This window comes from Mustelus asterias, chromosome 7 (genome assembly GCF_964213995.1).
Source record: "Mustelus asterias chromosome 7, sMusAst1.hap1.1, whole genome shotgun sequence".
Lineage (NCBI taxonomy): Eukaryota > Metazoa > Chordata > Chondrichthyes > Carcharhiniformes > Triakidae > Mustelus > Mustelus asterias.
This window is the reverse complement of record NC_135807.1, coordinates 136,895,977-136,921,268: the sequence shown is the minus strand read 5'-3', so window position 1 is coordinate 136,921,268 and position 25,292 is coordinate 136,895,977. Positions and strand designations below refer to the sequence as shown.

General features: G+C 46.6%; 2 protein-coding genes across 3 annotated transcripts in view; one reads left to right on the top strand and one right to left on the bottom strand.

Moving 5' to 3' along the window:
• mrpl13 (mitochondrial ribosomal protein L13) overlaps positions 1-13,192 on the bottom strand; it is a 100,702-nt gene extending 87,510 nt beyond the window's left edge. Inside the window, exons 1-2 of one of the 2 annotated variants that reach the window (XM_078216890.1) lie at positions 12,932-13,192; positions 5,132-5,255 (exon numbers count right to left, since the gene is read on the bottom strand). In XM_078216890.1, coding sequence (XP_078073016.1) covers positions 5,132-5,255; positions 12,932-12,958 — 151 coding nt within the window. In that variant the 5' untranslated portion in view covers positions 12,959-13,192. The remainder of the gene's footprint in view (positions 1-5,131; positions 5,256-12,931) is intronic. The other variant, XM_078216889.1, reaches the window with a different exon arrangement.
• A 350-nt stretch (positions 13,193-13,542) lies between these two features.
• Positions 13,543-25,292, top strand: part of mtbp (MDM2 binding protein) — an 83,819-nt gene continuing 72,069 nt past the window's right edge. The window contains exons 1-6 of the mRNA XM_078216888.1: positions 13,543-13,932; positions 16,571-16,654; positions 18,486-18,559; positions 20,552-20,703; positions 22,426-22,484; positions 23,545-23,689. Coding sequence (XP_078073014.1) covers positions 13,863-13,932; positions 16,571-16,654; positions 18,486-18,559; positions 20,552-20,703; positions 22,426-22,484; positions 23,545-23,689 — 584 coding nt within the window. The 5' untranslated portion in view covers positions 13,543-13,862. The remainder of the gene's footprint in view (positions 13,933-16,570; positions 16,655-18,485; positions 18,560-20,551; positions 20,704-22,425; positions 22,485-23,544; positions 23,690-25,292) is intronic.

Below are 25,292 nucleotides of genomic sequence, written 5' to 3'. Positions count from 1 at the left end.
TGGAGGATTCCGAGCCGCAGTTTGGGAAGAATATTGGGCAGTAACTTTCTCGGAGTGGCAATTAACATTGGATTGCCACTCTGTGCCCAATTGCTTACTTAACATTTCTTCGACGACCGCCTTTGGTGGGAGGGGGAGAGAGAGAGAGAGAGAGAGGAGAGGAGGAAAGAGAAATCCCATAGGGAATTGGTAGTTGGGGAAGACCGCGTGGGATTATCGTAGGGTGGGGGAAGTCTCCAGATGGGTCGGGGGTACGGGGAAATCCAGTTGGTGGGGTGGGGCGGGCGGTTTGTGTCTTTACAATCGTTACCCAGAAGTTGGAAGAGGTTTTAATTCTAACTTTTCCTGAGTAACGATTTGTGTAACACAGCCAGAACCACCCGAAGTTTGTGATTTAAATCGCATTTTCAGATGGTTCCGAGCACAAGCCAATTCCCAGGGGAGGTTTGCTCTTCTGTGCAATTGTCACACAAACTCTGACCTTCGAACTTCCCAGAGGGATTTTGCAGCGCATTTTTGGATAACCCCTCCCAAATCTGACACTGGGGACCTCGGAGGTTCTGGCCCACTATTTTTTGAACTGAGTTGGCCGGTGCAGTGTGTCTGTCGATACGTTTACGTATCATGATGTTTGCTAAAGGCTTTACATCTGGAAAGTAGTCACGATGATTCAGCACACTCACGGTACAGCAAGATTTTCTCTGACAAACACAGTTTGCTGGCAAAGACCTCACGAGTCGCCAGAGTTGCCTGTCCCTAGGTTCTCATTTAGGCCGCTATCCAAATGTGATTGAACATCAACACACCAGTTGCCATGCACAACCAAGCCACTGTGAACTTTCTCAATCCGATCTGAGCAACACGAGGAAAACTCCAGCAGGACTGGCATTCTGACAACAGTCATTTCACAAAGATTATCAGAGAGGGAAGTGGACTCAATGGGAATGGAAATCTCAAACTGGTGTTTTCATTAATTGCAAATTGCATAATCGAGGAGGAAATCACAGAATACTACAGCATAGAAGAGGCCCTTCGGCCCATCAAGTCTGTACCAGCGCATGGAAGGCCCTGACCTGCCCACCTAATCCTACTTGCCAGCACTCGGTCCATAGCCTTGAATGTTATGGAGTGCCAAGTACTCATCCAGGTACTTTTTAAAGGATATGAGAGATCCCGCCTCCACCACCCTCCCAGGCAGCGCATTCCACTCTCATCCAGCAGATTCGAGAGAACAGCAGAAAATTAGTTTGTTAGGATTTGGTGAACTAGATGCCATTTGATCGTATCAACTGCAGCTTTGCATTTCCCCACATGCAGCTCAAGTAGAAATTCTGGAGTGTTCCAATTTATAGACGTACCCCAAGAAATTAACCTGAAATCTGAAGTCACAGGATTAGTAAATGCCTTGCGGGCAGCTGGATGGATTTTTTTCATATCCGCCTAGGTAAAGCAAAATGGAACTAGAGAAGGGCAACAGTTAGGTGGATTGGCCATGCCAAATTGTCCCTTAGTGTCAGGGGGACTAGCTGGGGTAAATGAATGGAGTTACGGGAATAGGACCTGGGTGGGATTGTGGTTGGCGCAGACTCGATGGGCCGAAAGGCCTCCTTCTCCAGTGTAAGATTCTATGAACAACAATGATGTGCATTTATGTAGCACCTTTAACATAGTAAGTCATGCTAAGTCAACTTCACAAGACTGTAATCAGATAAAATTTGACACCCAATAACTAAGATGACATTAGGAGCGCTGACTAAAAGCTTGGTTAAAGTAGATTTGAAGGGCCATTTCGAAGGAGGGGAAATGGATAGAGGGATGGAGAGTTTTAGGACCTTGGCAGCTGAAGGTACAACTGCCAATGATGGAGTGATTAAAATACGGGATACACAAGAGGCCAGAACTGGAGAAGTGTGTGACTGGAGGTGGTTACCAAGATAGGGAGAGAAGAGGCCATGGAGGGATTTGAAACTTATGAGGTAAAGTTATATTAAGACATCATGACTGCAACAAATTTTCAAAATGTAATCGTGCTGCCATCTAGTGGCAACATTTAAATATTACACCCCGCTCAGTCTAAGATTTCACTTACTGCCTCTGGAGCGATCACATTTTCCGAAACAAGCACAATCCTAATTCTAATCGACTGAGAGGTTATCCATTTTGGTAGCAGAAACAGGAAGGCAATGGTTATACGTTGAGTGAGGGGAATGTGCAACAAGATCTGGGTGTCCTCATACACCAGTCACTGAAGGTAAGCATGCAGGTGCAGCAGGCGGTAAACCTAGAAACCTAGAAATCCTACAGTGCAGAAGGAGGCCATTCGGCCCATCGAGTCTGCACCGACCACAATCCCACCCAGGCCCTACCCCCACATATTTACCCGCTAATCCCTCTAACTACACATCTCAAGGACAATTTTTAACCTGGCCAATCAACCTAACCCGCACATCTTTGGACTGTGGGAGGAAACCGGAGCACCCGGAGGAAACCCACGCAGACACGAGGAGAATGTGCAAACTCCACACAGACAGTGACCCGAGCCGGGAATCGAACCCGGGACCCTGGAGCTGTGAAGCAGCAGTGCTAACCACTGTGCTACCGTGCCGAAGACAAGCGGTATGTTGCCTTCATAGCGAGAGGGTTCGAGCACAGGAACAGGGAGGTCTTAAACAGGGCAATGGTGAGGCCACACCTGGAATAGTGTGAGCAGTTTGGGTCTCCTTATCTAAGGAAGGATGTCCTTGCTATAGCGGCAGTGCAGCAAAGGTTTACCAGGCTGATTCCTGAGATGGCAGGACTGACGTATAGGAAGAAATTGAGTTGGTTAGGATTATATTCACTGGAATTTAGAAGAATACATAGAAACATACATAGAAAATAGAAGCAGATCATTCGGTCTTTCGAGTCTTCTCTGCCATTCACTATGATCATGGCTGATGATCAAATTCAATACCCTGATCCCACCTGATTTCCCCCATAACCCTTGATCTCTTTAGTCCCTAGAGCTACATCTAATTCCTTCTTGAAATTAGACAATGTTTTGATCTCAACTACTTTCTGTGGTAGTGAATTCCACACATTCACCACCCTCTGGGTGAAGAAATTTCTCCTCACCTCAGTTCTAAAAGGTTTACCCCTTATCCTCAAACTATGACCCCTAGTTCTGGACTCCCCCACCATCGGGAACATTCTTTCTGAATCTACCCTGTCTAACCCTGTTGTAAGTTTCGATGAGATCCCCTCTCTTCTAAACTCCAGTGAATATAATCCTACCGATTTAGCCTCTCTTCATATGACAGACCTGCCATCCCAGGAATCAGCCTGGTAAACCTTCGCTGCACTCCCTCTATAGCAAGAACATCTTTCCTCAGGTAAGGACATCAAAACTGCAGGTGTGGCCTCACCAACACCCTATACAATTGCAACAAAACATCCCTATCCCTGTACTCAAATCCTCTCATCATGAAGGCCAACATACCATCTGCCTTCTTTACTGCCTGCTGTACCTGCGCGCTTACTTTCAGCGACTGATGCACGAGGACACTAAGGTCTCACTGAGTATCCACCTCTCCCAATTTACACCCATTCAAATAATAATCTGTCTTCCTATTATTGCTACCAAAGTGGATAACCTCACATTTATCCACATTATACTGCATCTGCCATGCAGATGCCCACACACTCAGCCTGTCCAAATCACACTGAAGCATCTCTGCATCCTCCTCACAGCTCACCCTCCCACCCAACTTTGTATCATCTGCAAATTTGAAGATTCAGTTCCTGCTTCCAAATCATTAATATGTAATGTGAACAGTTGGGGTCCGAGCACAGATCCCGGAGGTAAACCAGTAGTCACTGCCTGCCAATCGGAAAAAGACCCATTTATTTCAGAGATGAGGAGAAATTTCTTCTTTGATTTATTATTGTCAGATGTATTAGTATACAACGAAAAGTCTTGTTTCTTGCATGCTATGCAGCAAAGCATACCGTTCATAAAGAAGGGAACGAGAGAGTGCAGAATGTAGTGTTACAGTCATTGCCAGGGTGTAGAGAAAGATCAACTTAATGCGAGATAGGTCCATTCAAAAGTCTGATGGCAGGAGGGAAGAAGCTGCTCTTGAGTCGGTTGGTACGTGACCTCAGACTTTTGTATCTTTTTCCCGACAGAAGAAGGTGGAAGAGAGAATGTCCGGGGTGCGTGGGGTCCTTAATTATGCTGGCTGCTTTTTCGAGGCAGCGGGAAGTGTAGACAGAGTCAATGGATGGGAGGCTGGTTTGAGTGAAGGACTGGGCTTCATTCATGACCCTTTGTAGTTTCTTGCGGTCTTGCTCAGAGCAGGAGCCATACCAAGCTGTGATACATCTGGAAAGAATGCTTTCTATGGTGCATCTGTAAAGGTTGGTGAGAGTGGTGATCCTGTGCAATTTGCTACCACTGAAAGAAGTTGAAGTTAAAGCATTGTATGTTTTCAAGAAGGAGTTAGATATAGTTCTTGGGGCTAAAGGGATCAAAGAATATGGGGAGGGGGGCTAGGCTGGAACATGTTACTGAGTTGGATGATCAGCCATGATGATAATAAATGGGGGAGCAGTCTGTGGAGGGCCGAATGGCCTCCTCCTGCTCCTATTTTCGATGTAAACGGTGGCTCTTTATCAAAAGATCTCAGCTGAAGAGGGTTTTGTGTCAAAGCTGAATTTAACCTCTGACATCACGTATCAAGGAGCAGCGACTGAGCAACTACTGAACCGGCACTAGATTTCTTCACCAGGTTACTTGGCAGTTATCACAGAGCTGCCTTTCTGTAAAAGGATTCAACAAATTTATGTCAGGTTTGAGAGACACATTGGCAAAATGCTTTCAGTCCAGCTCGTGTTGTACAGCGATGAACCAAATGTCAGCCCTTATTTGGAAATGACATCCAGCTCAAATAAGGGGCTGATTATATCGAGGGGGAACACGGGTTAGAGTCTTGTCTGTTACTCAAAGAAATTAGCAAAAGTTGTTGCTCTGCTATCAGTCGCCTGCATCATTTGCAGCGCAGAATTCCTACTGCCTGCAGTAGCTGTCATAGCTCAGGTTGCTAGTCAAAGATTCCATTCAGAAAGGTTGCACAAGAATTTGGGTACTTACTCAGTGCGTGGTAGATGGGTTTATGTTTCCCTTGTAGTCTGACTGAGCACATTGTCGCTATTTTTCCAGGCGGCTGCATCTTGGCATCAATCAAATACCAAACTTTTGAAAAGGAGGCCCATTGCTAGAACACAGAGGACAGGAAAAGTTTTTGAGTAGATAATACATTATTCATATAAATACTTCGACCCAATCAGAAAAATTATCCAGCGTATCATATAGCATGGGGGCAAATCCTAAACGTTTAAAAAACTTTCACTGGCTCGGCCTCAACTGAAGTATTCATATCCAATTCTGGCCACCGTACTTTAGGAAGGATGCCAAGGCCTTGAAGAGGGTGTGGAGGAAATGGTGGTGCAGAAGCAGAAAATGCTGGAAAATCTCAGGAGGTCTGACAGCATCTGTAGAGAGAGAACAGAGCCAACGTTTCAAGTCTGGATGACATCATCGGGGCGACATGGTGGCACAGTGGTTAGCACTGCTGTCTCACAGCGCCAGGGACCTTGGTTCGATTCTCGGCTTGGGTCACTGTCTGTGTGGAGTTTGCATGTTCTCTCAGTGTCTGGGTGGGTTTCCTCCGGGTGCTCCGGTTTCCTCCCACAGTCTGAAAGAGGTGCTGGTTAGGGTGCATTGACTCAAACAGGTGCTGGAATGTGGCGACTAGGGGAATTTCACAGTAACTTCATTGCAGTGTTAATGTAAGCCTTACTTGTGACTAATAAATAAACTTTATCTTAGGGTTACGGGGCGGGGGGGAAAGAGAGAGAGATTCACTGGAGGTGTTCAAAATTAGGAAGCACAGTGATACAGTAAACAGGAGTGTGTGGTGTGTGTTCCACTGCCGATGAAGGGAGGTCAGTAACAGAGTTAAGGCAATTGACAAACAAACCAGAATTGTCTCCACATTATGATATGGAATGCACTGCCCGAGAGAAAAATGTGCATTTATCTAGCACCTTTCACAACCTCAGGATATCCCAAAGCACTTTACAGCCAATGAGGCACTTTCTAAAGTGTAGTCACTGTTATAATGCAGGAAACACAGCAGCCAATTTGAACACAGCAAGATCCCACACACAGCATTGTGATAATGAACAGATAACCTGTTTTTGTGAGGTCAGTTGAGGGGTAAATATCAGGTGGGACTCAGGGAGAACTCCCCTGCTCTTCTTCGAAAGAGGGCCCCTAGGACCTTTTACATCCACCCAAAACAGACCGCACTCCCGACAGTACTGCACTCGAGGGTCAGGCTAGATTTTTGTGCTCAAGTCTCTGCAGTGGGATTTGATCCAACAACCTTCTGCCTCAGAGGCAAGAGAGTTATGATCAACACACATAATGGGATCAGGTGCCATTGTAACTTTGAAAAGGGAATTGAAAATGAAAAAAAAACATCAGGGCAATGGGAAAAGAGATGAGGGAATGGAACTAATAGGATGGCTCTTTCAAAGGGCTGCCACAGGTGCAATGGGCCAAATGGCCTCCCCTATTGCATCATTATGCATTTAAATAAATGCCACCAATTTCAGAACCAAACTGTGAACTGAAGGCAAGAAGCAGTCGTGAAATGAAACGTAGGGCGGCACGGTAGCACAGTGGTTAGCACTGCTGCTTCACAGCTCCAGGGACCTGGGTTCGATTCCCAGCTTGGGTCACTGTCTGTGTGGAGTTTGCACATTCTCCTCGTGTCTGCGTGGGTTTCCTCCGGGCGCTCCGGTTTCCTCCCACAGTCCAAAGATGTGCGGGTTAGGTTGATTGGCCATGCTAAATTGCCCTTAGTGTCCTGAGATGCATAGGTTAGAGGGATTAGTCGGTAAATATGTAGGGATATGGGAGTAGGGCCTGAGTGGGATTGTGGTCGGTGCAGACTCGATGGGCCGAATGGCCTCTTTCTGTACTGTAGGGTTTCTATGATTTCTATGGGCACTGGCCCCTGCTAAGACTTGAATATTTCCTACTGTGGCCATCACCAAACTGTCTGCAAAATTAACTCTCCATAAACTTCAATTTGTGAAATAGAAGAAACAATATGGACGATATAATGGAACAACTTTAAAGAGAAACACAGAATAGTTTATACCCGATGCTCAGTTTACCCAAGGTCATCTGATGAAGTCACTCATTAATTAAAGCATTATAGGTTTTAATAATTTACTTGCTTTATTCTGTACATTAACCTAATTCAGTGCGTAACCACAAAATGGTTTTCTCTTGTGCAACTCCATCTGAACCTTGTTCAAATACCAACTCAGTTAACTGAGGTGATTTCAAAGACGGCACGGTAGCACAGTGGTTAGCACTGCTGCTTCACAGCTCCAGGGACCTGGGTTCGATTCCCAGCTTGGGTCACTGTCTGTGTGGAGTTTGCACATTCTCCTCGTGTCTGCGTGGGTTTCCTCCGGGCGCTCCGGTTTCCTCCCACAGTCCAAAGATGTGCGGGTTAGGTTGATTGGCCATGCTAAATTGCCCTTAGTGTCCTGAGATGCATAGGTTAGAGGGATTAGTCGGTAAATATGTAGGGATATGGGAGTAGGGCCTGAGTGGGATTGTGGTCGGTGCAGACTCGATGGGCCGAATGGCCTCTTTCTGTACTGTAGGGTTTCTATGATTTCTATGACTTAAAAGCTAGTTGCACAGCTGAACCGATAGCTCACATTTCAGGCAGCGTTGGCTGAAGTTCTTTCTGTCGGAAAGCTTTCTAAATATTTGATCGCAATGCAGTGAGCACATATTGGCATCGGAATGCATTCACTGGACAACCAGTTCAATGACACTCTAAACATCGCTGCTCCTTTCATGAACATGCTTGTCCCAGTCCAACTAACTTCAGATTCTTCACATCTGCATAACACATCTGATTAATTAGTTACGTATAGAGTAATTCTGGTAAGGCACTAGGTACAATTGTTTGCCCAAAGTGCTGTGAAATACTGGACTAACGTACCTGATAAGAGTAGCCCTGTCCATTTTAAATTTTCAAATTACCTGCAGCATTTCCATGATCAGCCTTCCCATTATGCATTGTAGACAGTTTTTTCTCCCCCACAGATAACCAGCATTTTAATTTAAATACAAGGAATGTCACCTCAGTTAAGCACATGGAACAGTATTAAATTCTGAAACAGAACCCACCCTCTGGTGCCAGAATTTGCTGTCACTGAATCCATAAGGCAGGAACACTTGAGATCTAGAATTCCCTCCCCAAACCTCTCAGAGAGAGCGGTCAGCCTATGGAATTTGCTACCACAGAAAGTAGTTGAGGCCAAAACATTGAACGCTTTCAAGGGGCAATTAGAAGAAGGGAGTCAACGGATATGGGGGGGCAGGGGGGAGAAGAGAGATCAGCCATGATCATAGTGAATGGTGGAGCAGGCTTGAAGGGCCGAATGGCCTCCTCCTACTCCTATTTTCTATGTACCCGTACCTCTCTCTTCCCTTTTGAGTCACTCCTTACAACCTATCTCTTGGTCCCCTGTCCTAATGTCTCTTGTGTAGCTTGGTCAAATTATGTTTGATAATGCTGCTGCCTTAGTATTTTTGATTATACTGAAGCCGCTTTGAAAGGGAGGTCTTGTGGTGCAATGGGTAGTAGTATCCCTACCTCGGGGCCAGAAGCTCAGGGTTCAAGTTTGATTCTAACTTGATGGTCACAGGTGTGTTTGGAATGTGGCCAAACTGGTCGGTTATCAGCCTGTAAATTTCCCAATACACTTGGTGCTAAAAGTTTCCTGGTCAGCTATACTGCAGAAATCAACTGCAGATCACTGCAGTGCTTTGCCAAGCTTAATCATGGTCAGCTTTGCCTTCTCAGAGCATGGTACCTGAAGGAGGAAAGCTGCTATATAAATGCAAGTTGGTATTATTCATTCTTCTCTTGAAGAGGAACTTCAGTCCCTCCACGTCAGAATTGCCTCCCCAGGAGTACAATATTTTCACAGAATCCCTGCAATGCAAAAGGAGGCCATTCAGCCCATCAAGTCTGCATCGACTCTCTGACAGAGCATTTTACCCAGGCCCACTCCATCCTGGTAACACCATGCATTTACCATGGCTAATCCATCTAACCGACACATTTTGGGACACTAAGGGGCAAAATATCATGGCCACTCCACCTAACCCACACATCTTTGGACTGTGGGAGGAAAACCATGCAGAAACTCTTGTCAGAAGGTCCTGGGTTTGAGTCGAAGGAAATTTGGCATGTCAGCTACGACTCTCATCATCTTTTACAGATGCACCATAGAAAGCATTCTTTTTGGTTGTATCACAGCTTGGTATGGCTCCTGCTCTGACCAAGACCGCAAGAAACTACAAAGGGTTCTGAACGAATCCCAGTCTATAACACAAACCAGCCTCCCATCCATTGATTCGGTCTATACTTCCCACTGCCTTGGAAAAGCAGCCAGCATAATCAGGGGCCCACGCACCCCGGACATGCTCTCTTCCATTGGGAAAAAGATACAAAAGTCTGAAGACATGTACCAGCCGACTCAAGAACAGCTTCTTCCCTGCTGCCATCAGACTTTAAGTTGATCTTTCGCTACACCCTAGCTATGACTGTAACACTACATTCTGCACTCTCTCCTTTCCTTCTCCATGAACGGTATGCTTTGTCTGTATAGCGCGCAAGAAATAATACTTTTCACTGTATACTAATACATGTGACAATAATAAACCAAATCATTCTACAGAGGCCGGAGCACAGGAATCCAGGCTGACACTCCCTGTGCAGCATGTGGGGAGTACTGTGTGTCGAATATCATAGAAATCATAGAAACCCTACAGTGCAGAAGGAGGCCATTCGGCCCATCAAGTCTGCACCGACCACAATCCCACCCCACATATTTACCTGCTAATCCCTCCAACCTACGCATCCCAGGACTCTACAGCAATTTTTAACCTGGCCAATCAACCTAACCCGCACATCTTTGGACTGTGGGAGGAAACCGGAGCACCCGGAGGAAACCCACGCAGACACGAGGAGAATGCACGGTATGGGCGGCACGGTAGCACAGTGGTTAGCACTGCTGCTTCACAGCTCCAGGGTCCCGGGTTCGATTCCTGGCTCAGGTCACTGTCTGTGTGGAGTTTGCACATTCTCCTCGTGTCTGCGTGGGTTTACTCCGGGTGCTCCGGTTTCCTCCCACAGTCCAAAGATGTGCGGGTTAGGTTGATTGGCCAGGTTAAAAATTGCCCCTTAGAGTCCTGGGATGCGTAGGTTAGAGGGATTAGTGGGTAAATATGTGGGGGTAGGGCCTGGGTGGGATTGTGGTCGGTGCAGACTCGATGGGCCGAATGGCCTCCTTCTGCACTGCAGGGTTTCTATGATTTCTAATGTGCAAACTCCACACAGACAGTGACCCGAGCCGGGAATCGAACCCGGGACCCTGGAGCTGTGAAGCAGCAGTGCTAACCACTGTGCTACCGTGCCGCCCTTTAAAATCAGAGGCAGGGTGAACAACTCCGGCGGGCGGGCAGGGCATAATTTAAGGGATATTTTGTTGTGGCGGTACAATCTGAGCGAACAGAGGTTCCTGGTGAACCTGACGTTGGGAATTGGGAAGGGAAAGGTACCAGACAATAAATGTCTGATCGGGGGGGCGGGGGGGTGGGGAGAGAGACAGTGATAACAACCATGGTGTGAACCTCACGTACACAAGACCTGTCAGTCTCAAACACAGCTATGTGGTTGACTGTGAACTGTCCTCCGAGGGTAATTAGGGATTGGGAATAAATGTTGGCCAGCCAGCAATGCCCATAAATGAATAAGAAAAAGTATTATTAATTGGACAGCCATTTCAGCATCCACACTTGCTGTTTTTTCAGAAATCAGGGAGTTGTTGTGCGAGTTGGCTTACTCCTCCAAACACTTCACCAAACCTGTAGCTCACCGAAAGAATCAGCATTGAAATACATGGAAGTAGTTACCCACTTAAACACTGGGCAGCCAGCAACACCCACGTCGCATGAATGAATTAAAAAATCCATGAAAAACTGTGTCCCAGGTACAGAGAAAACTGCGACAGTAGATTAATTACAGAATCCACGGCCAAATCCGGGGGAGTTGGTCTCACGTTCTGAAAGATTCCCCGGCACAGTTTGGAGGAAGATCAGATTTTCAATATTCATCACTCAATCAGCATCACAAACACAGATAAGAGCATAAGAAATAGGAGCAGGAGTAGGCCATCTAGCCCCTCGAGCCTGCCCCGCCATTCAATAAAATCATGGCTGATCTGAAGTGGATCAGTTCCACTTACCCGCCTGATCCCAATAACCCCTAATTCCCTCATTGATCAGAAATCCATCTATCCGTGATTTAAACATATTCAACGAGGTAGCCTCCACCACTTCAGTGGGCAGAGAATTCCAGAGATTCACCACCCTCTGAGAGAAGAAGTTCCTCCTCAACTCTGTCCTAAACTGACCCCCCTTTATTTTGAGGCTGTGCCCTCTAGTTCTACTTTCCTTTCTAAGTGGAAAGAATCTCTCCACCTCTACCCTATCCAGCCCCTTCATTAGCTTATAGGTCTCTATAAGTTCCCCCTCAGCCTTCTAAATTCTAACGAATACAAACCCAATCTGCTCAGTCTCTCCTCATAATCAACACCCCTCATCTCTGGTATCAACCTGGTGAACTTTCTCTGCACTCCCTCCAAGGCCAATATATCCTTCCGCAAATAAGGGGACCAATACTGCACACAGTATTCCAGCTGCGGCCTCACCAATGCCCTGTACAGATGCAGCAAGACATCTCTGCTTTTATATTCTATCCCCCTTGCGATATAGGCCAACATCCCATTTGCCTTCTTGATCACCTGTTGCACCTGCAGACTGGGTTTTTGCGTCTCATGCACAAGGACCCCCAGGTCCCTCTGCACAGCAGCATGTTGTAATTTCTTTCCATTTAGATAATAATCCGATTTGCTATTATTTCTTCCAAAGTGAATAACCTCACATTTGTTAACATTATACACCATCTGCCAGATCCTCGCCCACTCACTCAGCCGGTTCAAATCTCTCTGCAGACCTTCTACGCCCTCCACATGATTCACTTTTCCACTTATCTTTGTGTCATCTGCAAACTTTGTTACCCTACACTCCGTCCCCTCCTCCAGATCGTCTATATAAATGGTAAATAGTTGAGGCCCCAGTACCGATCCCTGCGGCACGCCACTAGTTACCATCTGCCAACCAGAGAAGCACCCATTTATTCCGACTCTCTGCTTCCTGGCGGATAGCCAATCCCCAATCCACGCTAACACCCTACCCCCAACTCCGTGTGACCCAATCTTCTTCAGCAACCTTTTGTGAGGCACCTTATCAAACACCTTTGATCCGGATCACCTCATACCTCACCACCACCTTTCCTGGGATCTTGCTGTGCACAGTTTGGCAGCTGAGTTTCTGATATTGTGGTAGTGACTGGGTTTGAGAAGGTGCTTGCGGGGTCGGGGTGTGGGTGGAGGTGTGGGAGGCACTATAGCAATGTAAACAGAACTGGGCACGGTGGTTATCACTGCTGCCTCCCAGCACCAGGGAGCCGAGTTCAATTCCCGGCTTGGGTCACTGTCCGTGTGGAGTTTGCACGTTCTCCCCGTGACTGCATGGGTTTCCTCCCACAGTCTGAAAGACGTGCTGGTTAGGGTGCATTGGCCGTGCTAAATTCCCCCTCAGTGTACCCGAACAGGCGCCGGAGTGTGGCGACTTGGGGGAATTTCACAGTAACTTCATTGCAATGCTAATGTAAGCCTATTTGTGACGCTAATAAATAAACTGAATTCCGGGAGAGTTTCCCACCTGAGCCGCTCTGGAGAAACTCGCCATCTTGCCGCGGGTGCAGCGCCGTCAGCGCTCCGGCCGGAGAGAGAGAGCGCGCGGCCCCGGGCTCACTGTCCACCGCGCTCAGCGGGGGAGCAGCTCCCTGCGGCCCGGCCTCATGCAGTCCGCCCCGGAGGCACGGGCAGTGACCACGCACTGGGGAGGGTGGGGGGCGGTTTTTATTTTAAATTAAACCCCCGGCCCCGGGGTTCGTGTTTCCGGCCGGACCGCCCGAGCCGCGGACTCACTTCCGGGAAGCGGGCGGAAGGCGCGGGTTTTGTCCGGAGCGGCGGAGAGAGCCCCAGAAACCGGCAGCGCCGCCAGAAACCCCCCCCCCCCGGGAGTCCCCAGAAGCCCCTCGGGAGCCCCCAGAAACCCCCCCGGGAGCCCGAGAAACCCCCCGGGAGTCCCCAGAAAATCCCCCGGGAGTCCCGAGAAACCGCCCGGGGGCCCCGAGAAACCGCCAGAGCCCTTGGCAACTGCCAGAGAGCCCCCTAGCAACCGTTAATTGCCCCTAAAAACCATCAGCGAGCACCGAGAAACTGCCAATAGCCCTCCGGCAATCCCCAGTGGTCCCTTGGCAACAGTCAGAGCCCCCTAGCAACGGACAGTGATCCCCCTAGCAACCGCCAATCGCTCCCTGGCAACTGTCAGTGGCTCCCTAGCAACGGATGGTGGGCCCCCTAGCAACTGCCAGGTCAGGTGTTACCAGCATTCAGCCCTGAGAACCTTAGCCTAGAGGTCAGCCCCTGGCGACTGGGGGGCAGCCACCAGGCCAGAGAGAACCTGGAGGAGCCTCCAACAGAGATACTCCAGGAAAGTGAGAAGATGCACATCAGCCAACGATGAGGCAACCTTCAATTAGTGTGTCTATTCATTTTATCATAGTCACTTCTTATTTAGTCTTACAATGGATCGATACGTGCTTTTAGTTGTTTGGAATTACGGAGGTGACCAGTATCAAGAGGAAGGATTTGCTGGTAGGTGCTGTATTAATGAATTAATCAATTATATGCATAATTTCAAACCCATACATGGCGTAACAAACTCATAACCTGAATAATAGAGGGGAAAGAGTAACATGATTATTTATAACACACCAAGTCTCTTAACAGGAAAGTTTGAAATAGAACTAGAAAATGCTGGAAATACACAGTCCGTCAGGCACCATCTGTGGACAGGGGGATTAGCAGGGTAAATGTGTGGGGTTACGGGAATAGGGCCTGGGTGGGATTGTGATCGGTGCAGGCTCAATGGGTCGAATGGCCTCCTTCTGCACTGTAGGGATTCTCTGATTCTATGACAGAAAAAAAACAGATAAAGCTCGGCACAACATCGTGGGCCGAAGGGCCTGTTCTGTGCTGTACTGTTCTATGTTCTAGAAGGGCTGAATTTTTATGGCTGCTGTGCCATTTCATGCCATTGTCCAACTCCTGGGCAACTTTCAGGGAGGCAGCGTTATTAGGGAGGGGAGTGTGTGCTGGGAGGGGTGACAGCTACCTGCTCCCACCTGCCATTAGGCCAATTAAAGGGACTCGAGGTGACTCAGCACACACCGACCAGATTTATCCAGTTGGCATGTGGGACCCCTCACACAGGCTAAATTGCAACTGAAGGGTGGAGGTGGTCTCTCAGTGGCAGACTGGGGGGGGGGGGCGGTGGTGGGCCAGCACTCCATCCCTCATTCCCTCCTTGCACTTGCAATGGTTCATCGGGCCACAGTTGTGGCCAGTGGAGGAGTCGCCTTACCACAATGACAGTGTAAAAATTCTTCAAAGGTTTGATCTTGAGGTGTCTTCTCTTTCTTTGACACTGGGGTCGCCTATCTCTCGGTACTGGAGGATCTCCTATTGGCTGCCTCCTCGGAAAGCACCACACTTTGCTCAAAGAATTGTGAATCTTTGGAATTCTCTACTGTAGAGAGATGTGGATGCTCCGTCATTAACTATGTTTAAAACTGAATAGACTGGGGTGGCACGGTGGCACAGTGGTTAGCACTGCTGCCTCACGGCGCCAGGGATCCGGGTTCAATTCCAGCTTTCGGTGGCTGTGTGGAGTTTGCACATTCTCCCCGTGTCTGTGTGGGTTTCCTCCAGGTGCTCTGGTTTCCTCCCACAGTCCGAAAGATGTGCTGGTTAGGTGCATTGGCCATGCTAAATTCTCCCTCAGTGTATCTGAACAGGTGCCATAGTGTGGTGACTTCAGAATTTTCACAGTAACTTCATTGCAGCGTGAATGTAAGCCGACTTGTCTCTAATAAATAAACTTTACTTTAGATGTTGGGTCTCTCGGGGATTAAGAGATATGGGGAGCGGGCAGGAAAGTGGAGCTGAATCCCGAGATCAGCCATGATCTTATTGAATTGCAGAGCAGGCTCAAGGTGGCGAATAGTCTTCCCCTACTCCTATTGGTTGAGTTCTTGTATCCTGATACACGAGGCCTCCTTAGGAATCTATATCCACCCGTGGTCTCCTGTCATACCAGGAGAATTCAAAGCCTTGGAAAATGTTGACTAGCTCAATACCTGATTTAAAAACCCTTGGGTCCTGCAATAGGAGCAATGATTTGAATTACGTTAGTTGTGTGAAACGTGAGGATGTGCTTAGATCTTGGTTTAATATTGGGGGAGTTTTCTTTCTCACAGAGCTTTGCAATAGCTTGTCTGATTGTGCACTGACTGAAAATAAACAAACATTCTAAAGGGAGCCAAACAGATCCTTGAGAAAGCTGATATTGCTTATCTACGACGGTTTGGTGGGATGTTGGATGATGTCCCTCAGTGATATCTTCTGTGATCTTTGATGATTGGAAATAAATTTTACAGAATTCATTCTTTTATGAATTGTGCTTGGATTTTTAAATCTGTATTTTTGCCTCCAGGAGATGATATGAGGTGTGAAGGTTGTGTAGCCCAGTGGTAACATGGGTAAATAGGACAGACATAAGAATTAGGAACAGAAGTCGGCAAATTCAGCACTTCGAGTCTGCTCTGCCATTCAATCAGATCATGGCTGATCTCTCCCTGGTCTCAAATCCACTTCTTCATCTGTTCTTCATATCCCTTGATCCCTTTTTTAATTAGAAATATATCTGTCTCCTTTTTGAAACTATTCAGTGATTCAGACTCCACCGCGCGATGGGGCAGCGAGTTCCACAAATTCGCCCCCCTCTGCAAGAAGTAGTTCCTCCTCCTCTCAGTTTTAAATCTACCACCTCTCAAACTACACCTGTGACCTCTTGTTCTGGATTGCCCCACGAGGGAAAACATTTGGTTTACGTTTACTTTATCAATCCCTTTTAGTATTTTATATACCTCGATCAGATCCCCTCTAATCCTTCTAAGTGTCCGACTCTCGGGCCAAAGATAAAGGCAGAATATGGCGGAAGCTGGAATCTGAAACAGAAAATGCTGGAAAATCTCGGCAGGTCTGACAGCATCTGTGGAGAGAGAATAGAGCAAATCCAGAGTTGAAATGTTGTCTCGATTCTCACTGAACAAATGCTGTCAGACCTGCCGAGATTCTCTGGAATTTTCTGTTTTTGTTTCAGACTCTGGAGCAACCTGTGCAGTATGTCTGTGGGTGTCTGTTGTTCACTAATTTCATTCTTGCATTGCAGAGCTGGCAGCTATTAATAGTGTTTATGAAATACTGAGAAAGAACTGCAGTATCTCAACAAATTCAAGATTGACCTCACTTCCAGGTAATAAATTAGAATTTTAATTCATAAGCTTGCTCACATTAAAGTTGCAGTTTTTTTTTTACTTTTTGTAAGGTAATATCTTCTGGATTCTTCCTGTCTCAGCCTCTGTGTTTATCTAAAATTTGCTCCTATCTTGTGAGAAGCAACTACCTATTATAACTTCCATCAGTAGAATTTGGATATAGGCACTGATCCACTTTGTTTCATCAAGTGCTGTGTTATCCAAAATGATGTCTGATGCATTCTCCCTGCAAAGTGGAGAGCTGGGGTACTGCCTAGATCCAAAATCTCCCAGCCAGTAGCTGGAGTTTCTTGGGTCTGTCTGGGCAGTCTGAAAACAAAAGCTACCGACCTCACCTGCTAGTTTAGCAGCTTTAGAGTGAGCAGCTGAATGAACCCTGCAGGTTATAGAAGTATGATCTCCAGCCTGTGCTGAGTGAGCTGATCTCAGCTGGGAAAGTTTTTAAAAATTTGCACTGTCTGTGCGGAGTTTGCACGTTCTCCCCCTGTCTGCGTGGGTTTCCTCCAGGTGCTGCAGTTTCCTCCCACGGTCCAAAGATGTGCGGGTTAGGTGGATTGGCCATGCTAAAGTTGGCCCTTAGTGTCCCAAGATGTGTAGGTTAAGGGGGGATTAGCAGGGTAAATACGTGGGGTTACGGGCCTAGGGTCTGGTTGGGATGCTCTGTTGGAGAGTCAGTGTGGACTTGATGGGCTGAATGGACTCTTCCTGCACGGTAGGGATTCTATGATTCTAACTCACTCCATCATTGGCTGATGTGTCTGGGCCCTAAACTCTGGAAGTCCCTCCCTCAACCTCTTTGCTTCGTCGCCTTTCTCTCCTCCTCTAAAATGCTCCTTAAAATCTAACAAAGATCTTGCCGTGTGTGGCTCGATGTCAAATTTTGTTTGAAATCTCTCTTGAGAAGCCCCTTGGGAAATTTCACAACATTATAGACACAAGTTGTTGAAGTGGTGGCACAATCTGGGTTGGGGAGGAGAGAAATCGGCCGTCATTCCAGCTCCTCATCGGTGACCTCTGGTGGCGATGGAGAGGTTAATAATCTGGTTGCTTCAAATTCCTCCCATATCCCACACATTCGCTGCAACTCTGCTGCCTTGCCTGCCAGGGAATCGGAGTGGGCGAGGGGCCGACAACGGAAATGTCCATTGACCACGGGTGGGAAATTCCAGCTCGCACCAGCGAGGCCCTGAAATCCCGCCCAGGGTTTGGTTGTTGTGATCAGTTGATTTTCCTTTCCCGTTTGCAATAACCAATTGATTTCATGTTTGTTTCTCTCCCTTGACTTTTGTCAAGGCATGAAAGCTCATCTTTCTTTGCCTTCTGTTTCTTTTTTCCACTGTTGCCTTTAACATTGAAATAGAAACCCTACAGTGCAGAAAGAGGCCATTTGGCCCATCGAGTCTGCACTGACCACAATCCCACCCAGGCCCCAGCCCCATATCCCTAATATTTACCCGCTAATCCCTCTAACCTACGCATCTCAGGACACTAAGGGGCAATTTTAACATGGCCAATCAACCTAACCCGCACCTCTTTGGACTGTGGGAGGAAACTGGAGCACCCGGAGGAAACCCATGCAGACACAGCGAGAACGTGCAAACTCCACACAGACAGTGACCCAAGCCGGGAATCGAACCCAGGTCCCTGGAGCTGTGAAGCAGCAGTGCTAACCACTGTGCTACCGTGCTGCCCTTTTTGAGAAGGTGCAGCTTCATCATTCAAATTTTCACTCTGTTCTTGCTGTGGATTAATATTTAATGGTTCTTGTTGAAATCCAGTGTTAGTTAATGTCTGCCTAATCTATTGCAGCCTGTTCAGTATCTGGTGTGCCGGTACCACAGAAATGGTTCTTCGCAATTCAGGCAATCCGTGGCTTTGTGCAGGTGAGGAGAGGAGGAAGTTTAAAACCTGTGAGTCTGTGAGAACGCAGAGTTCAGATCACAAAACTATCAGTAAAACAAAACCACCAGTCCACCATTTTCATTTATAATATATATCTACGGGACAAAAGTAATGAAACTCGCCCACCCATTGGGAGAAAAATAATCATAAATCAGCGTTGTAGATGTTGAGAAAACGATGGTATTTTCCAAAAAAATAACAAAATGAAAAGGATTTTTTTTTCCACAGGATGTGAATGTCGCTGGCTAGGCCAGCATTTATTGCCCATCCTTAATTGGGGCGGCACGGTTGCACAGTGATTAGCACTGCTGCTTCATAACTCCAGGGACCTGGGTTCGATTCCCGGCTCGGGTCGCTGCCTGTGTGAAGTTTGCACATTCTCCCCGTGTCTGCATGGGTTTCCTCCGGGTGCTCCGGTTTCCTCCCACAGCCCAAAGATGTGCGGGCGAGGTTGATTGGCCATTCTAAATTGCCCCTTAGTATCCCGGGATGCATAGGTCAGAGGGGTTAGTGGGTAAATATGTAAGGGATATGTGGATAGGGCCTGGGTGGGATTGTGGTTGGTGCAGACTCGGTGGGCCGAATGGCCTCTTTCTGCACTGTAGGATTCTATGATTTTAATTGCCCTTGAGAAGGTGGTGGTGAGCCATTTTCCTGAACAGCTGCAGTCCGTGTGGTGTAGGTACACCAACCGTGCTGTTAGGGAGGGAGTTCCAATGAAGCAACGTCGACACATTTCCCAGTCAGGATGGTGTGGGGCTTAAAGTAAAGTTTATTTATTAGTCACAAGTAAGGCTTACATTAACACTACAATGAAGTTACTGTGAAATTCCGCTGGAATAGCTTGGAGGGGAATTTGCAGGTGATGGTGTTTCCATGTATCTGCTGCCCTTGTCCTTCAAGGCGGAAATAATGTTACAGATTGAGATTTGCAAAGCCAAAAGGATAGGCTGTGGAGTTGAGAAGTAAGGAGGCGGATGGGAATGGGGATCCTGCAATTCCTGTGCACAAGGTGAAGTCAGCTTTGTGACTGACTGACTTTCTCAATACACTAATTAGTCTGTTTTTGTTGACTGAGGTAAAATTGAAGGGGGGAACATGAAGACAAGTGGAACTGTTAGAAATGAGGAAACAGTAGCATAAGTGATTCGGTTACTGGGCTGATAATTCAGAGGCATGGGCTAATGATTTGGAGACTGGAGTTAGAATCCAACCCCCATAGCCGGGGAGTTTAAATTAGTTTGGTAAATCTGGATTAAAAAAGCCAGTATAAATAATGGTGACCAATAAGACACCAGATTGCTGCAAAAACTCATCTGGTTCACTGACATCCTTTAGGGAAGTAAATGTACTGTCCGTACCTGGTCTGGTCTATAGACTCTCAACAATGTGGTTGCCTCTTAACCGCCCTCTGAGGCAGCCACTCAGTTGAATTCAGAAAGGGGCTCATCACCACTTTGTCAAGGGCAATAAAGGCTGTCTTTGCCAGTGATGTCGACAATCCCTTGAGTGAATGAAAAAAACAAAATACACAGCTGGCTGATCAAGAGTCTTACTAACTGTCCTGGCTGGAGACAATTCACACCTTTTTAACCTGTGATTATCCCCCTCTCCGCTCACATTGTCTACCTGTAAAGACTTGATTACCTGTTAAGACTTGCATTTCAACCATTATTTTGTAATTGAGTCTGTGTCTATATATGCCCTATTTGTGAACCCAATCCTCCACTCACCTGATGAAGGAGCAGCGCTCTGAAAGCTCGTGCCATCAAATAAACCTGTTGGACTTTAACCTGGTGTACTAAGAGTTTTAAAAGTTAATGTTTTGGATATAGATTCCTGTGTGGGAACTGTGAAAACCCTCATGCTGGTTCTCTTTTCAACAAACACTCAAAATCCACAAAATCGGTAATATATTCTTCTCAAATATGCTTTATATTCTTCTCAAAGTACCCTGATTGTTTTCTTTCTAGTCCTGTAGCGCAGAGTGGGAAGAAATTAGTTGCAGTGCACAGGACAGTGACTATGAGGAACCTGTACCCGCATTAATACAAGAATGCCTGAATAACATGAATGGTTGTGAGGAAGAGGATGGTGATGTTAACGAGCCAATGTCCTTGTCTGAGTAAGTATTGAATAATGTTGTAATGTTGACAGTCATAGGTTCTGAATATTGTGTATATCTGCACAAGTACTTGAACGTGAGATAGGGTCCAGAAGGAAAAGACTGCGTAGCTAATTGTGGTTCATCCTTCTAGGTCCATCAAATCTCCTGTAAAAATACCCAACTAGGGATTGAAGTTACACTCTATTGGTGTTTGCCTTGGTTTAACATCTTTTATAAAAGACAGCACCTCTGACAGTGCAGCACTCCCTCAGTACCCACTAATGTAAGCCTATATATTGTGTTCAAATCGTGGAATGATGCAGGTTGAGATGTGCGAAGTTGGGTTTTGGACTAGTTGGAGTTTACGGGGGTTGAACAGCGGGGACGGGAAAGCATTGGAGCAATCAAGTCTGGAGGTGACAAAAATACGGTTGGAAGTTTATGTTTCAGAGTGAGATGGGTGGCTGATATAGCAAACTCCGAGCTACGTGATATTGGTAATGGATAGAACAGAAATAAATGGTGAAAATTACAGACAAATAGAAAACCAGAAACCGGGAAAAAGAGCACGAACAAAACAAAGTTATCCTGCGGTTCTACCCTTTTTGTTGGACTATTCTAGACCATTAATTAATCAACATCCTTGGGGTTACCATTGACCAGAAACTCAACTGGATTCACCACCTAAACACAGTGGCTACAAGAGCAGGTCAGAGGCTAGGAATACGGCGGCAAGTAACTCATCTCCTGATTCCCCAAAGCCTGTCCACCATCTACAAGGCACAAGTCAGGAGTGTGATGGAATACTCCCCACTTGCCTGGATGGGTGCAGCTCCAAAAACACTCAAGAAGCTTGACACTATCCAGGATAGAGCAGCCTGCTTGATTGGCACCACATCCACTCCCTCCACCACTGACGCTCAGTAGCAGCAGTGCGTACTATCTACAAGATGCACTGCAGCAATTCACCAAAGATCCTTAGACAGCACCTTCCAAACCTACCACCACTTCCATCTAGAAGGACAAGGGCTACAGATAAATGGGAACCCCACCACCTGCAAGTTCCCCTCCAAGCCACTCACAATCCTGACTTGGAAATATATCGCCGTTCCTTTGCAGTCGCTGGGTCAAAATCCTGGAATTCCCTCCCTAGCGGCATTGTGGGTCAACCCACAGCACGTGGACTGCAGCGATTCAAGATGGCAGCTCACCACCACCTGCTCAAGGGCAATGAGAGATGAGCAATAAATGCTGGCCAGCCAGCGACACCGATGTCCCACAAATTAAAAAATATAATTATGGATAATTATTGAAGTAAATTAGTGCCTCTGAGGGCATGGAGTTAGCCATGTAGTGTAAGTTAGCCATGTAGTGTAGGCCTGTTGGTCAGATTGCTGAGGAGCTGTTGACAACCCAGCAACTTTGGTGTTTATCCATTTTGAGCTTGTCCACAAGTTGCTGTGAATTCAGTTTCACAACTTACTGTGGTGAGATTGAAACCTGGGATCTCAGAATTGCAGATTTCGTACCGTGACCACTAGATTCCTGTACCCTCTTCAGTATCATTTTGCACTTTTAAATTGTGCTGATCAGATTAAAAAGCTAGTGGAATTTTCCAGTACTGAGTTACAAACTGAGTACTTTGTTACTGAGTTGGGTAACTGCAATATTTTTGGTCACGTTGCGGGAATAATGTAACATCTGAAAATGTAAAACAGAATCTATTCATTTCTTTTGCAGGTTATTTGAAGAGGCTGCAGAGGGTCTACACCAGCTAGCAGATAAATTACCTCCTCCTGGTAATTGTCAGCAGGATTTCTACTGGAGCACTTGTGTTGTAATGGATTATGCTTGGCTTTACTTATTGAGAGCTAATTAACACTGATTAATCATAGAAACTCTACCATGCAGAAGGAGGCCATTTGGTCCGTGGGCTCTGGATGCTGGGGGACGCTATTCGGAGAGAGTTTGAGGAAAATAAATCAAACTGCATCACTTGTATTTATTACATTATAGGGAAGTAGGTCATTTGATTTGAGTCTGCACTGATCACAATCCGACCCAGGCCCTATCCCCACAACCCCACGTATTTACCCCGCTAATCCCCCTGACAGGGTCAATTTAGCACGGCCAATCAACCTAACCCGCACATCTTTGGACTGTGGGAGGAAATCGGAGCACCCGGAGGAAACCCATGCAGACACTGGGAGAATGTGCAAACTCTGCACAGTAAGTGACCCGAGGCCAAAATTGAATCCGGGTCCCTGGCGCTGTGAGACAGCAGTGCTAACCACTGTGCCACCCTTAACTCAATTAAATTGACTTATAACTTAATCAATAAAGGACTCATCCATTGACTGTCTACACTTCCCGCTGCCTTGGCAAAGCAGCCAGCATAATTAAGGACCCCACGCACCCCGGACATTCTCTCTTCCACCTTCTTCTGTCAGGAAAAAGATATAAAAGTCTGAGGTCACGTACCAACCCACTCAAGAACAGCTTCTTCCCTGCTGCTGTCAGACTTTTGAATGGACCTACCTCGCATCGAGTTGATCTTTCTCTACACCCTAGCTATGACTGTAACACTACATTCGGCACTCTCTCCTTTCCTTCCCTATGAACAGTATGCTTTGTCTGTGTAGCACGCAAGAAACAATATTTTTCACTGCATACATATGACAATAAATCAAAATCAGATCAAAGTTTATTTTAACTTTGTGTTCCATAACTGGTTCTCAAAAAGTGTTTGTGGAGGTAATGGACAGTGCCACAATTCCTAAGTAAGTTGTTTTGAGCAGATGGTCTTTATGCATAAAAGATGGATATGAATTTTGCAGTGTTCTCTTTTCCTGTTGACAGGCAAAGGGTTATTGGATCTCATTTTGCTGGTCTCTGGCAGTGGGATCCCTAAGCTGAAGGACTGGCTTCCTGTTGTGGGTGCATTTAAGCACCTGAGAGAGTGGCATTCAGCAGAAATTGCCTTTGCGATAAAGGATGGCACGTGGTAAGTATCTCAAAACTTACCAAAGTTCACGGTGTTTGCATGGAACTGGCGCACAATGTAACAATTGCATAAACTATATTCTCTGTTTCGGTAATTTTGCTTGCATGTGAAACTATTTTCTGGTTATGAAGTTAGAATTTAAGGTTTGGGCAAACTTTTATATTTTTTAAACACGGCACCACTTGGCATTTTATAATTACAATAGAACATTCCTTTCTTCATATCAAATGTCGAACTATTAAGAGTTTTTATAACAAACTCAGTGGCTCATACATCAGTATTTAATTACGTTCTGGATTGAGAACTACAAGAACTTTGGGTTGCGTGCAAAGTCTAGTACCGTAAATCTACAAACATTAATAAAAAATATCTGTAAATAGCTTGAGAGACATTATTTACTAAAAAGGAAAATGGTGAATTCATGGAATAGAATCATAGAATCCCTACAATGCAGAAGGAGGCCATTCGGCCCATCAAGCCTGCACCAACAACAATCCCTCCCAGGCCCTATCCCTGTAACCCCACGTATTTACCCGTGACACGAAGGGACAATTTAGCATGGCCAATCCCTCTAACCTGCACATCTTTGGACTGTGGGAGGAAACCCACAGACACAGGGAGAAGGTGCAAACTCCACACAGACAGTGACCTGGGTCCCTGGTGCTGTGAGGCAGCAGCGCTAACCACTGTGCCACCGTGCTGCCCCCAAATTGTTACTTTAAAAACCAGGAAACCCAAATTGTGGGTTCCCTAAACTTTTCTGGCCACAAATCAGTAGAGGATGAACAGTCCTGGACTCTTTTCTCTTAATACAGATTTTTAAAACTGTGGGTGAAATGTTATGCCCCTCTCCCAGTCTGCTGCAGGTAAGGGTAAATTTATGCTTTTCCTATCCTGCCCATCATCATTGGTATTTCACCAGAGACCAGGGAGATGAAGGGTGGCAGGTTCACCCTTGAATCAACGGAGGCCCTTAAGGGGCAATTTTATGAGAAGAGTTTCCTCATGTTGCTGCAATTTTACCAGCAGGGTTGTGGGGAGATGTCCACATCACATGACCCCCCCCCAACCAACCATCACCATTCACCCCCGCCCCCCAGGCCTGTCAACCTGGCCCCAGCAAAACTCCTTGCCTCACCTTCTCATCCAGCTCCATTGATGATCGTCAATGAGGACTGCCTGCAGTCCCAGCAGTGGCCATCACTCCCAGTGGTGCTGCTGCTGTGACGAGAGGGCTGCTAACCATTTGATTGGTGGCTAGTTCTCGTACGCGGGGCTTCCTCCCAGATGGGGGCAGGAGTCTCGCTCTGAGCCATCTAATAGCCCGATGGCCATAAAATCGGCTTGGGACTTCCTGACCACGCTGAGGCGGGCTTACCCCTGACCTTTAAGCTGGGGGCGGAGTCACCACCTCTGTGTAAAGTTCCGCCCTTTGAAAGGTTTTGGTAGAGTTGACTTGGAGAGAGTGTGTCTCCTTGAAGAGGAAGAGCAAAACTAGAGGACACCAATATAGGATAGTCACCAAAATGCAAGTCGGGCATTTAGAAGAAACCCCCTTACCCAGAAAATAGTGAGAGTGTGGAACTCACTCCCACAGGGAGAA